The sequence below is a fragment of the Labrus mixtus genome, chromosome 11, assembly GCF_963584025.1.
Source record: "Labrus mixtus chromosome 11, fLabMix1.1, whole genome shotgun sequence".
In the NCBI taxonomy this organism is placed as follows: domain Eukaryota; kingdom Metazoa; phylum Chordata; class Actinopteri; order Labriformes; family Labridae; genus Labrus; species Labrus mixtus.
Genome location: NC_083622.1, coordinates 24,401,749 through 24,416,119, shown reverse-complemented (window position 1 = coordinate 24,416,119; position 14,371 = coordinate 24,401,749). Strand labels below are relative to the sequence as shown.

General features: G+C 37.9%; 1 protein-coding gene across 1 annotated transcript in view; it reads left to right on the top strand.

Annotated features, from left to right (window-relative positions):
* The window catches only part of dnah5 (dynein, axonemal, heavy chain 5), an 89,441-nt gene that overhangs the window by 29,182 nt on the left and 45,888 nt on the right, over positions 1-14,371 (top strand). The window contains exons 40-55 of the mRNA XM_061051000.1: positions 1,065-1,237; positions 2,911-2,981; positions 3,237-3,344; positions 3,600-3,787; positions 4,803-4,997; positions 5,655-5,789; positions 6,027-6,134; positions 6,992-7,145; positions 7,287-7,433; positions 8,842-9,083; positions 9,870-10,046; positions 10,523-10,727; positions 10,991-11,133; positions 12,447-12,581; positions 12,913-13,035; positions 14,001-14,214. Of these exons, the coding sequence (XP_060906983.1) occupies positions 1,065-1,237; positions 2,911-2,981; positions 3,237-3,344; positions 3,600-3,787; positions 4,803-4,997; positions 5,655-5,789; positions 6,027-6,134; positions 6,992-7,145; positions 7,287-7,433; positions 8,842-9,083; positions 9,870-10,046; positions 10,523-10,727; positions 10,991-11,133; positions 12,447-12,581; positions 12,913-13,035; positions 14,001-14,214 (2,518 nt within the window). The remainder of the gene's footprint in view (positions 1-1,064; positions 1,238-2,910; positions 2,982-3,236; positions 3,345-3,599; positions 3,788-4,802; positions 4,998-5,654; positions 5,790-6,026; positions 6,135-6,991; positions 7,146-7,286; positions 7,434-8,841; positions 9,084-9,869; positions 10,047-10,522; positions 10,728-10,990; positions 11,134-12,446; positions 12,582-12,912; positions 13,036-14,000; positions 14,215-14,371) is intronic.

The following is a 14,371-nucleotide window of genomic DNA, read 5'->3' as shown; positions in this document are numbered from 1 at the left end:
TTTTGTTTTTGAGCTTTTTTCCATCAAATTTGGGTTTTGAATGTTTTGCAAATCATCACATTCTATTTTTTCTTCCCAATTTACACAAGGTAGCGATAGGGGTTTTGAATTATGGCTCGGCATACTGAATTCAATTGGACCATTCAATCAAGCTCTTTACAAATTCAGTTTATTTATTTTTTTCACATCAGAGTCTACAGAAAAAGAAAGCTTACCTTTTGTTAGAACTGCTTTTGATACCGGGTCCACTGGTGATGAGCTGTTATAATACCTTTTTGTGTATGTCACAAAGAGTCAGTTATACAGTATCTTTTAAGATCTTCAAAGTATTAACATGTGCAGCTGAATGATATTTAGAAATAGAGAAAGGACTGTCTTTGAAGTTTCTCCTTGCAGAGTAAATTGCCTGACTGGGGTCAGAGGTGAATAGAACAGGTGTGAAGAAACTCCTTTTCAACGTGTTTTTTTTCTCTATTCTCTTTTCATTTATTCTTCCCTTATCATATCTCGCTCTCACAAATCATGTGTAAACAACTTCTTTCTTTCAACCTCACCTTTCTTCTTTTCCCCCCACTGTTTCTCCTCATTTTTTTCCCCACTTATTTCCTCTTCTTACATTATCCTACTCTTTGTTTTTCATCTTTTAACTCGTCACCCTCCTCATTCTGTTTCCTCTTTTCACCACTTCCTTGATGTTTCTTCCACCTCATTTTCTTCGCATGCCCTCTCAACCATATCCTTTTTCATCCTCTCCCTCTATTTCCACCGTTTTAATGCAACCTTCCTGTCACCTAATGCCCACTCATACATCTTGCTCTTCTAACGCTTCATCCTTCTTTCTTTCTGCTTTTATGTCTAACCCCACATCACCTCGTAAATGGTGCCCTTCGATTTCCTATTCTTCACTCTCCATCTCTATCCCCCTCCTTCCATCTTTTATCATGGTTCCCCCCCCCCCCCCCCCCCCCCTCTCTTTCTCTACTCGCCACTGCTTTTCTGTTCTCTTCTTTTTTCATATCTGCTTCTCACCCTCTCCCCCCCCCCCGCCCCGTCTCTCCCTCCAGTGCCGGCTCCATGTCAAAAGCCCCAGCGACTTTGAGTGGCTGAAGCAGTGTCGTTTCTACTTCAACGAGGACTCGGATAAGATGATCATTAACATCACAGATGTGGGCTTTGTCTACCAGAATGAATTCTTGGGCTGCACTGAAAGGCTTGTCATTACGCCTTTGACAGACAGGTAGAGGGCACACACACACACAGCAAAAAAACATTTAAAAACATTTTTAAAAAATCACCAACCTGCCTTCAAACTGTCAAAGACTGAGTACATTTTGTCATAGTTGATTTGACTCCAGCTAAGGGTTTCAGTATGCTTTAAACAAAGTGCTTGTCAGATGGTCTAACTGCTTCTTCAATCATACTATGATGATGATCAAGGAGGCGCTGACTTTGATTCATTTTTGAGTTTTCTAGGTTTCCTTTAAAAAAAAAAGGAGACTATGTTTCACATAACTTAAGAGGAGGTTCTTTTTTTAAAGCTCAAATGGCTCTCTAGCAGGCTTCTCAACTTGATCAGTCAGTATTGGCATCCAGAAGGAAGCTGTCTAAAGTGCCAGTGAAGTGTATGGCACTTCAACCAGGTCTGCCTGTGCCTTTTACCTCCTAGCCATCTGAAATATGTCAAAAATGTACATGCAACAAGCTAGTAACCATTAACAATGAGCTGATTGAAAGGTTGAGGTTTCAGACATTTGAATTGCACAGCTTGAACAAGGTCAATACAACCTACAAAAAAGTGACCTTATGGTCTATTCAACAATTCTACACTGTGTGTGCAGCACTTCAATGATACAATCACATGCTCTTCGTCTTGATGCAGTCAACACTAGTAAGGAGTTTTTAAACATCACAAGAAAAGAGAATTAATGCTTGAAGCAACAACAATGTATCTTCTAAAACTGCTGAAGAAGATACATACTGGTCATTTATTTTGTTCATATTATGGTCATGTTTATCCAAATCACTTCCAGAGAGAGGGCAGTGGATTAGGGACAGAAGAAATAAGATCTGAAGAGGCACTCTTTACAGGATGGCCCTGACTTTGCTTACTGAAAGAAGAAGTGACTGCAGAGACAGAGAAAGAGAAGCAGACTGAAGGAGGAAGGCAAAGGTCCAACAACAGCCAGTGTTAGACTATGGAGAGGGCTATATGAGAGGACCAAGAGATAAAAAAAAAAAAAAAGAGACAAGGAGAGAGAGAGATCAGAAGAGACAGCAGCAGTGAGGGGGCTTCCAGCAGACATCAGACTGCAGCTCTCCAAAGAAGTGGCACGCTGTCCTTGTGGCCTGAGGCGCCAAAACAGCTCTGATATTCTCGCCGCCTACTTTCCCTGTCTGAAACGGTATTTGATTCTGTCTATTCAGTCCCCATGTTTTTGCCTTGTTATCAATCACTGTCTTTACTCCTAGCCTATCGCATTCTCTGACCTTCATCGTCCCTCCAACTGCAGCTGATTTTATAATAAGTAAAGATGGAGCTGGGGGTACATGAGAAGGGAAACTGATAAGAAAGCAATCCTTTTTCAGAGATTGTGTGAAAAAAAAAAAAAAAGTGCCACGGTTTCTTCTGTTGCACACATTTTCACCATGATATTTGACCTGAGGCTGGCCAGGCAGTTAATCCAGAAGCCATGGATCGGGTCCCGGTGTTTGTCATCCTTTATGTTGAAGTCCTTGGTAAAGACACTGAATCCTAACCAGCCTCCGGTTAGTGTTTTTTAGCGGTATCTGACCTCCAACGTCCTGTGGAGATCATATTATTTTAGTTTTATTGTGTGATGAATTCTGAGCAAAATGTACTACTACAGGTTGGGAATGGAATTTTTTAACTCTCTGTTTATGTTTGGTCAGGTGCTACATCACCCTAGCACAGGCTCTGGGTATGAGTATGGGGGGAGCCCCTGCTGGTCCTGCAGGAACAGGTAAGTCCAAGGCTTAGTGTTTAATTGAGGAACAATGTGTCTTATAAATAGTTATTGAGTGTCATAGTTCCATAAAATCACAAAGTCAGGACTGTAGACATTATACTAGTGGTCTATTGGTTCAGTGAAGGTGTAACTGGAAACTGAAGTAGAGTTTTTGAAATGGGTTAGGTTAAGGAATCCATTTAATATCTGTCCCAATCAAAATTGTCAGACCAAACTTTGCTATGTGACAAAACTGCATTCTGTTTTCAGGCAAGACAGAGACTACCAAGGACATGGGCCGCTGTCTCGGAAAGTATGTTGTAGTCTTTAATTGCTCTGACCAGATGGACTTCAGAGGCTTGGGAAGAATATTCAAAGGTAAGATTCACAAAGCAAACTGGTTCCTCTGTTATGTTAGCAAATAAAGCAGCACCGGGAAATGTAAAGGGTAAGAGCACTTAAAAGGCAAAGAGTTTTCTGAGCAGCTTTAAGAGTTTGGCGTTAACTATAAGGATCACAGATCCATATTTTTGATGGATTAGAACTAGACAAAGGAGAGAAAATTATATTTCCTGAATGTAAGGCACATTTATTTGCAGTTGGGTAATTATGTTGCATGTGTTTGTCCTCTAGGTCTGGCTCAATCTGGATCTTGGGGCTGTTTTGACGAGTTCAACCGCATTGACCTCCCAGTTTTGTCGGTGGCAGCACAGCAGATTGCGATAGTTCTCACTTGCAAGAAAGAACGGCGCAAAAACTTTGTCTTTACAGATGGAGACAATGTGGACATGAACCCGGAGTTTGGCATCTTTCTCACCATGGTCAGTGAGACATTATTATTATTTCTTGTTTTTCAAATGTAGATTAATAATATTATTTTTGTTTTACTGAACTACTTGTATTTTGTCACCATTTGATTTGTTTTTTTAGTTATTAGATGGTATAAACCTAAGTAAGTGTACTTAGAGTTATTTGGACTGCATAAGAATTTCTATTTTAAGCTTCTGGATTTATATCATGAAGTTTATTTTTATATATTAACAAAAAAAACATGTTCCATTATTATATAATATATATAATTATATTCAATAAATCATGTAACAAAGAACAAGTTAATAATATTGAATCAAGATGGCTAAAACGAATATGCCAGACCGTGTCTTCTTTCACAAGGCGTTTGTTTAATATATCAAACACAAGGGCCCACCTTCTTTATAATATTAGCCCGTGTTCATTATCATAATCTTAATACAGTAATAGTTGGATCACTTCATCTCCTTGGTACAGTTGCTGTCCCAAGGCAAGTCATTAAACAGAGAACAGTGTTATAATCATTCTCCCATATGGGAAGCGGGGTCAGAGATCTTTCTCTCTGTTCCTTCTAGTGTGTGTGTGTGTGGGTGTGTGTGTCTGCACATATTTATCCAGGCATTAAATCAAAGGCAGGCTTTGTAGAGAGGAGGGTCTGAGCTGTGTCCGTAGGGATGGAACTTGCTGCAAGAGAGTGCTTTCTATCAACCTTAATGATGTGCCAGTATGAGCTTAAGGTTTTGTGTATTTGACTTTGTGTATAGTCATTAAGAGCAAATACAAAGCTCATACATGACATGAATTGTTCAGATGGAATACAAATGATTTCTGGTCCATCTCTAAATCAACCTCCTTTACGAAAGTGGTTCTATATATTCCCTTTTGTATTAGATGTTTTATTTTTTTTCGTCCCTCTTATTATCTGCAATCTCAATGTTCTATCTTTTTGAACATCAAATCATATCTACTGCATTGTAAGCCTGTTTCAAATAAAGACCAATTTTCTTCTTTTTTATATAAAATCAGAATCCAGGCTATGCAGGTCGCCAGGAGCTTCCTGAGAACCTGAAGATTAACTTCCGCTCCGTGGCAATGATGGTTCCTGACCGTCAGATAATCATCAGGGTCAAACTGGCCAGTTGTGGGTTTATAGACAACATGGAGCTGGCCCGCAAGTTCTTTACTCTTTATAAGCTATGTGAGGAGCAACTCTCTAAACAGGTAAAAGAATCTATTCTGTCACATTTATACAAATATGTACACAAAGATTTATCTGGTATGTTACTTCTCTCAATCTTCTATATATCATATAGTCTGTATTTGATTCATTTGCATTACTGAGTGGCATGCAGCACACATAATGCAAAGGTGCAACAATGAAAAAAATCTTAAATACGGACCAAAATGATTTAACATTGAAAATGCAGCTTACATTTATAATTGCCATGGTCTACAACATACTTTACCTTATCTGTATTATTTGTAGGGTTTTATGAGGATACATCCATATTGTTCACATTGCAATTCCCTTTGACAGACATTTTCCTAGATCAAGAATTAATGTATGAAAGCTTGATGATGATTAAATAATTTACCTGGACCTTTATGTTCAGTCCCCAGAGCCTTTGCTCCTAGATATGAAGTCAATATTATCGCTTGCTGCTTAATGAATCCTAGTGTCGAGGTATCACTTTGTGTAACATGTTTCAGCTAAATGATATGTATGTCACTTGTAAGTGTTATTTAATCTGCTGTGAAGTATAATTAATATACCTGTGCATTAATAAGAGGTTTTAAACTGTAAGCGGATACTGCTAGATAAAGAGCTGTTTAATCCAGTTGTCTGGTAAATAAAATGTTATTTGTGATTGTTCACAGGTTCACTATGACTTTGGCCTACGAAACATCCTCTCAGTGCTGCGAACACTGGGCGCGGCTAAACGAGCCAACCCCACTGACACAGAGTCCACCATCGTTATGAGGGTCCTGAGAGACATGAACTTATCTAAACTGGTCAGTCTGGAACACAAAATATAACACAACACCATCTAAATGACACTCCTCAAATTGAACAATAGGTTTTTTCACATTTTCATGAGCATTAAATCCAAATACAAAATGACTCTGACGCTTACTTTATAACAAATAAAACAATACAGACTAGAACAGCATAGAAAGATTATGATGAGTCGTCCTTTGGATTGTGAACAACTTGTGTCAGTGTGTTTGTTTTCTTATATGTTTTTTTAGATCGATGAGGATGAGCCGCTCTTCCTGAGCTTGATTGAGGATCTCTTCCCCGGTATCCAACTCGATAAAGCCGGCTACCCTGAACTCGAGGCTGCCATCGACAGACAGGTAGGAGGGAGTGAGACCTGAGTGTGTCTACATGTTTAAGGGAGAGTGTGATGGCAGGGACAATGAAGGTAAGACAAAGAAGGATTGTAGGAGTAGAGGGAGAGAGTGAAGGAGGACTGAGGAAAAAGTAAATGGCGAGAAATGAATCGGGCAGATGACTAATGAACTGTGGGACCGCTGTATCTATCATGTCACTCTTAAATGCTTTACTATACCAAGCCCAGAGGGAAACAAATAATGTCATTTATTATCTGTCAAGGACCTACCCTGCACACACAGTGCAAAGACAATAGAAAGTAAGTGATGCAATAGTTGTTTAAATCACAGCACTGTTGTTTTTGTGTGTTGTGGGCTGTGTACTGTTGTCCCTGCTGTAATGACAACCTTTATGTGATTCTGTCAATGCAATAATGTAATAATATGCTTTGTACAGTTAAATCTCATGTTAGGAACTCCAGGGTTTTGACAATTTTGATGAGCCCTGTGACCCTACAGTATGTCTTTTCAAATTGTGTCCTTGACATGAGTGGGCTGGATTTGCTGACAAATAAACTCTTACTGCTTTCTTTTAACAGCCGAGCACATCAGTCTTTGTCAATCTTTGCCAAGGAAAATTGTAAATACAGGCTATTTAGGCAGCTCGCTCATACTGTACCTTCCTGGTGGCAGTAGTTACATGCATTCAAGAAACTTCATAGAAATAATCAATCTAGTTGCGGATGATCTTAATCGCTCTTTTAGGTCAAGAAGCATTAGTTGTGTTTGCAGTCTGTGTTAATAACCATAAAATAAACTCCTCCCAGTAGCTATACTTAATTACTTCTTAACCTAAACATGTGCAAACTATCATCGCACAGGTCGAGGATGCAGGACTGATCAGTCATCCCCCCTGGAAGCTGAAAGTCATCCAGCTGTTTGAGACACAGAGGGTCCGACACGGCATGATGGCCCTGGGGCCGAGTGGGGCCGGAAAGACGACTTGTATACACACACTAATGAGAGCTATGACGGGTAAGACTTTGTGCATGTTTTAGAGATCCACGTTCAAGGAAAGAGACACAAACTTGTCAAACTTTAGTATCTGTGTCTGAAAGCCACAACGCCCTTTAGGCTTGAAGTGACACCTTACAAATCTTTTTTTTTTTCTCTCAGAGTGTGGTCAGCCTCACAAAGAGATGCGCATGAACCCCAAAGCCATCACAGCCCCTCAGATGTTTGGTAGACTGGACGTGGCCACAAATGACTGGACTGATGGCATCTTCTCTACACTTTGGAGGAAAACACTGAGAGCAAAGAAAGGTTAGAAAATATGTTCGACCAACAATGATTTTATATTTGTAGATGATCTTAGCTTATGTCAAAAAAAGCAAAACTATAGGTGATGATAATAATCATTTATTCTAGAGTATTATAACTCATGTATAATGTTTTGGAAAATAATGTGTGTTATTTGCTAAAATGAATATTTAAAAGATGCTGTTTTAAAGGCATGGTTTGGGATTCATCTAAATATTTTTAAATACAACATGTACAGCCTATAGGATTCTTAGCACAGGTGTAAAATCTTTTAATGAGAAATAAAGGTGTCAACATGTATCATTACAGCATATCCTGTGTCAGTAGAGAGAAAATAAGAGGGATCCCTGCTCAGTTGAGAATCTATTCCTCAGATGATTCATTAGAACTGCATAATCTTTAGCCTTCTCTTTTCCGTTGGATCTTTAGGAGAACTGGTATGTGATAATATTGAAGAGAACTCTAAATATCAAGGGACATAATTGCATCAATAGTTCAAAGTAGCACCAAAAGCTGTTTTATCTTCCTACTCTGTGCTAATCCTACATACTTCATAAAGAAGTGCATTTATGAATATACATTACATCTGTTTGCTTTCATGTGTCGAGATATTCATCGTATATGTTCAGTATATGTTTTCATGCTATTCAGCATATCTTTGTGAAAAAAGTATGTTTGTTGATTGCCTTTTACTGCTGCTTACTGTTGTTCCCATTCACTAAGCAGCTTGTTGCCTTGAGTTGATAAAAACCCCGTTTAGAGAAGTCCATGATGTGGAGTCGTGACAGAGGGAAGTGTTATATAACGACCAAAATGTTCCCTCGTGCAAAACTGTACTTTCTGGGGATTTACCACATCAAAAGCATCCCAAGACTGATCTGTTCTTCTGACGTCTATGTTGAAATGTGTCTGATGGCTCATGAAAGCAATCCAATTTATCCATGATAAATTATTTTGACTCGGTCCACACGGTGTGTCCTTTGGTTAAAGACATGAGATTTAATATTAGTGATCACAGAGTAACTTTAAACATCTGCATCACTCCAAACATGCACATTCATTTCACAGCAGGATTCATCTCATTTATTAATGATTAACATCAATGCTCTGTTTATTTCTTTGATAAATAGAGTTTCCCAGAGTCCAAAGTAGACTGTATTGGGTTTGTTTTTGAATCTAAGTTATATTCAAATTCCCCTATCTCTTTGGCTGTGTTGTACCACCATGGTGTTTGGTGCTTTTTTTTCAGAGAGGAGGAACAATGTTTATAGTAGGGCTGTGTAACGATTACAAATTTTAAGTGCAATTAATCATCCTCCAGGTGTGTAAATTCTGAGTGTACGCACTAGGTTATTCATTGTATCATATTGTTATCCTAGATAACAAACAGAGGCACTTTTTTATCCCTCAGGAGAGCACATCTGGATAGTCCTGGATGGACCTGTCGATGCCATTTGGATAGAGAACCTGAATTCTGTATTGGACGATAACAGAACTCTTACGCTGGCAAATGGAGACCGTATACCCATGGCTCCCAACTGTAAAGTGGTTTTTGAGCCACATAACATTGACAACGCCTCTCCAGCAACCGTCTCACGCAATGGCATGGTGTTCATGAGCTCGTCCGTTCTCAGCTGGAGTCCAATACTTGAGGTGAATGGACTTAATGAAAAACTCAATTTATTTTTTGTTTTTCCCCAAAACGTTTGAGAACCAATTGTGTCATTAAGCTTGTACATTGCAAAATCAAAGTTGTTGCTGGGACGCCCTCTGATGACTTACCACAGGGTGTCCTGGCTAGAGCTACAGTCGAAGTTTCTTCTTTTTTTTTATAGTCATTGATCAAATAAATCTGCAATATTAACATTAACTACTACATTCATTAAAGTATAAATATGTCTCATGTTGTCATGTTAAAGTTAAGTACCAAGTGAAATTGAAACGCTGTTGGCTTTATTGTAAAACACATAATGCTTTTTTAATTATAACATTATTTCTTAAGTTCAAATCTAAACCTTCTAAACCTGATTAAGCTTTGTTGTAATGTTATGATCATTTTATTTGTGGCTCGTTGCCTCGGGTTGCCTCGGGTTGCCATAAGCTAAGAAACACTGTTCAGCTGAGTGCGATCCAAGTAGCGTACCCCTGCAGAGTACGTTTGTTGTAGGCACTTAATTGCACTAAACAATGTAACATGTGATGCATTATCCAGCATTCTTTTGATCTAAATCAAAAATGGCTGCAAGAGTGGGCAAATTTAGTTGTGACTAGTTTTCCCTCCAAGACAAATCGTGTTCTGTAAACTAAAATTGGAGAACATTTCTGCTGCATCTGAAAGTAAAGCACACATAAATTGCCCAACAGAACACACACTGTGTGTTACTCACAACTAATGTCACGTATTTAACCTCACTTCCATGTTCTGGTTGTTGTTCTCAGGCCTGGTTGATTAAACGCTCCCCTCAAGAGGCGGAGGTGCTCAGGGAACTCTTCTCATCTTCCTTCCCTGAGCTCTACCACTTCAGTGTGCAGTCACTGGAGTTCAAGATGGACATGCTAGAGGCCTTTGTCATCGTGCAGTGCATCAATATGCTTCAAGGACTTATACCACCAAAGGTAAGGCTACAATCATTCACTGATCTATAAGCCCCAAATAGTCTGCAAAGGGATCAACTTAAGTATTAGCCACGTAATCCATCAAGTAGATGTAAGATCAGTACTGCATAGATTAGTGGAGGAATAAAACAAGCTTTTTCACCTACTACCAAAAAAAGACTACTGAGGTATTATCTCTTGTTGAATGTTAAAAGAAGAGCCAGATTGAAACCACCAGCAGAGCTTTATACGCCCTTATTATACCTAATTCAGTAAACATAGAAAAAACTAACATTCATTATTGTTGGTTTTGTTCCTATTTCACCTTGTTTTCATAAGGACCACTTACACTACTATTCATCTTTTTGTGTTATTGTAAAATATTTTCTGCTCTATTTTTTTCAGTGAAGCCTCTGATGTACTGTGTGTATATTTCTCAAGCTTTTAGTGTTTTTCTTAAAGAGTACTTGATCTGCAATGAGGTTTTTACATTACAGGACCAGTGGGGGGATTTGTCCAGAGAGCATTTGGAGCGGCTGTATGTCTTTGCCCTGATGTGGAGCGCTGGTGCCTTACTTGAATTAGATGACCGCAGAAAGATGGAGGTCTGGCTCAGAGGGAACAGCAGCGTCTGTCTGAATCTGCCAAACATTCCTCCCGAGAGTGAGGACACCATGTTCGACTACCACGTCACAGCAGATGGTATGCATACGTTGGGAAACAGATGTTGACCTGTAGATAAAATGCCAGGGAGTATCAAGGCTGCTCCTTAGCAAGCAGTAGAATTCAGCTGTATGTTGTACTTAGGGGAGTAAAAAAATGTTTTATCAATATGTGAAAGAACTTCATTTGGATGACAACTTGGGTATGTCATATTTTGTACTGCTGTTTTTATTTCTTATTCTGATTCTAACTTTTCAATGAATAGACATTTATTCATTCTTCTACATCCATTATTCATCCAGGTCTGTGGGTCCACTGGAACACCAGAGTGGAGGAGTACGTTTACCCCTCTGAAATCACCCCAGAGTACAGCTCCATCTTGGTCCCCAATGTGGACAATGTTAGAACAGATTTCCTGATTCAGACCATCGCCAAGCAGGGCAAGGTGAGCAGCTGAAAGAAAAGCTAACAAAAGTTATGTTAACCTGTTTGATATCTATTTACAGTGCATGTGTGGTGCCAGTCAAAACATAAAAGCTGCATTCATATCGTGGATCCTTAAAACTCACATTTACTCACTTGGTATGAAGTAATATAAAGCAAATATGTCACCTGATGTATTGATATGTTATATGGATTGAAACATTCCTCATGTATCAAGTAACAGATGACACTAAAGGGACGTGTCTAACGGAACATTAAGTTTACACACGTCCCGCTTTATATCGTCTTGAAAGCTTATGATAAGGGTTTTGGAAAGGATGGCGCCAATTTAATCTTCTCTCTGTTCAGTGTATAATGCTTCATTTATTGCATCGATACAGCTGAGTGGACACAGACTTGCACAACCTTCAGATCGATAACATGGCAGTATGTCTGGATGCAGAATGGCTCCTCTGTATTAAAATAATGTGGTCGATACTCTGCTCAAAAGCCCATCAAATGCATCACCACATGACATTTATCATAGAGCCTGTCTGTGTTTATGTATGTGTGTGTGAGAGTCATTCTAATTCATAATGCCCCACGTGGAGAATGGGAAACCTCTTTATGCTGCTGTGTTTATAAAAAGGTAGTCACATGCAGGTCAGATTCTTCTTACTTTGATTCATTTTGAAGCTTCTATTGTTGCATGTATTTTATTGAGTTGATATTATTTACTTTGTTCAGAGGCTGATGGACCTGAAGTGAGAACAAAAATGTAAAAGAAAAACAAATATTTCTGTACTTTACGAGATTGAACCTAATATCCAATAGACTGTAGACATTCATTTCTCAGCTTTTGTTTTCCTTGATAAGATTTTTAATTTGTTTCTCAACACAAGCCGGCCTTATAGGCTAACATTGTTTCGACAGATGAATCAGAACATAATAATTTGTTTTCATTAGCAAAAATAAACAGTTACCACTTATCTTTGACTAAAATAGTGAAACAAATGATTTCTTTAAGCTGACTAAAAGAAACAGTTTCAGTTTTCATTCTTATAATACAAAACATGCAATCGGCTTTGGTTAACACTTTTCTATTTGTTATCCTATTTCTCTCTGTGTCTTCTATGCTTTCTCAAGGCTTCTGTCTCAACTTATTTTTAATGCATTTAGTCCTTTGTTATGCCCCAGCTATGAAAAAAAGTTTGGTAATGGTCAAAAGATGCTCGATAAGATTTAAGAGCAGGCCACAACAAACTATTTTTTCCAACAGTTTAAATCCCAAGCTTATCATCATAAAAAAAATGAATAATGTGCATATGTCTTTAGGCTGTTTTGCTAATAGGAGAGCAGGGAACAGCCAAGACTGTCATCATCAAGGGCTACATGTCGAAGTATGATCCCGAGACCCACGTGGGCAAGAGCCTCAACTTCTCGTCTGCCACCACACCACTCATGTTCCAGGTAAAGTAGAACTGCTGTTAACTCTCCTCTCAATAAGTAAACAGCTTCCTGTCTTATTCTTTGCGGTTTTGTCAGGAGGAGGTTCTATATGCATACTTGATGTCTATTATAATTAAATGATGCAGTAATATTTCTGGTGTCTGTTCTGATCAATCATCAGCACATGACATGACAGTTTCCTCCCTGTTCATGTCTTCACTGAAAGATTTTGTGGATTTTTAAGTGAAATTGGAGTCACCCAAGCTCTATCTGTCTTTTGTTTTCTTCTCTTCCTCAAGCTCATCTCCACATATGTTTACATTTGTTTTCGTGCCGTCTGTTTTCTTTGTAGAGGTCAGTAGAGAGCTATGTGGATAAGAGGATGGGATCCACTTATGGACCCCCTGCTGGGAAGAAAATGTCCATTTTTATCGATGATATAAACATGCCTGTCATCAACGAATGGGGAGACCAGGTGAGCAATCATTTTAAGAACAGTTCATTCAAATAATTTAAATGTTTTATATATATATATACATATATATATATATATATATATATATATATATATACATATTATGGCAAGCCATTCAGGAAATTAATATATTGAATGAAACTTTGAATATATTGAATGGAACTTTGAATATATTGAATGAAACTTTGAATATATTGAATGGAACTTTGAATATATTGAATGGAACTTTGAATATATTGAATGGAACTTTGAATATATTGAATGAAACTTTGAATATATTGAATGGAACTTTGAATATATTGAATGGAACTTTGAATATATTGAATGGAACTTTGAATATATGGAATGGAACTTTGAATATATGGAATGGAACTTTGAATATATGGAATGGAACTTTGAATATATTGAATGGAACTTTGAATATATGGAATGGAACTTTGAATATATTGAATGGAACTTTGAATATATGGAATGGAACTTTGAATATATGGAATGGAACTTTGAATATATTGAATGGAACTTTGAATATATGGAATGGAACTTTGAATATATTGAATGAAACTTTGAATATATTGAATGGAACTTTGAATATATGGAATGGAACTTTGAATATATTGAATGGAACTTTGAATATATTGAATGGAACTTTGAATATATGGAATGGAACTTTGTTTCATTCAATATATTCAAAGTTTTATTCAATATATTAATTTCCTAAATGGCTTGCCATAATATATTTATCTGAATGAAGCACAAATTCAAAGCTCAGTTATTTTGACCTTGAATCCCATGGAAATGTATTAGAATTAAAGTAATACATTTATCGAATTTTGTATGAGTTAATATTACACATATTGGTTACCTGATTAATCGATAAACTTTAAAGAACTGACATAAGCAACATGAATTCCTTCTCAATAATCCACCTCTGGATTCAAGCTTACTCTTTTTGCCTTTCGTCTTAGGTGACAAATGAGATTGTCAGGCAGCTGATGGAGCAAAATGGGTTCTATAATCTGGAGAAACCTGGAGAGTTCACCAATATTGTGGACGTTCAGTTTCTGGCAGCTATGATCCATCCAGGAGGAGGCAGAAATGACATCCCTCAGAGACTGAAAAGGCAGTTCTCCATCTTTAACTGCACCCTGCCCTCTAATGTTTCCATTGATAAGATATTCGGTGAGTAAAAGTGCAGTGGAATCGTTATCACCGTGTACTCAAGATTCATATTACTACAGTGCCTACTAACCAAAATACTAGTTATTGTAGACTGAAGGGATAAAAAACAGAATCCAAAGATCCATTAGGAGAATGTTTCTCCATTTTAATGCTACTG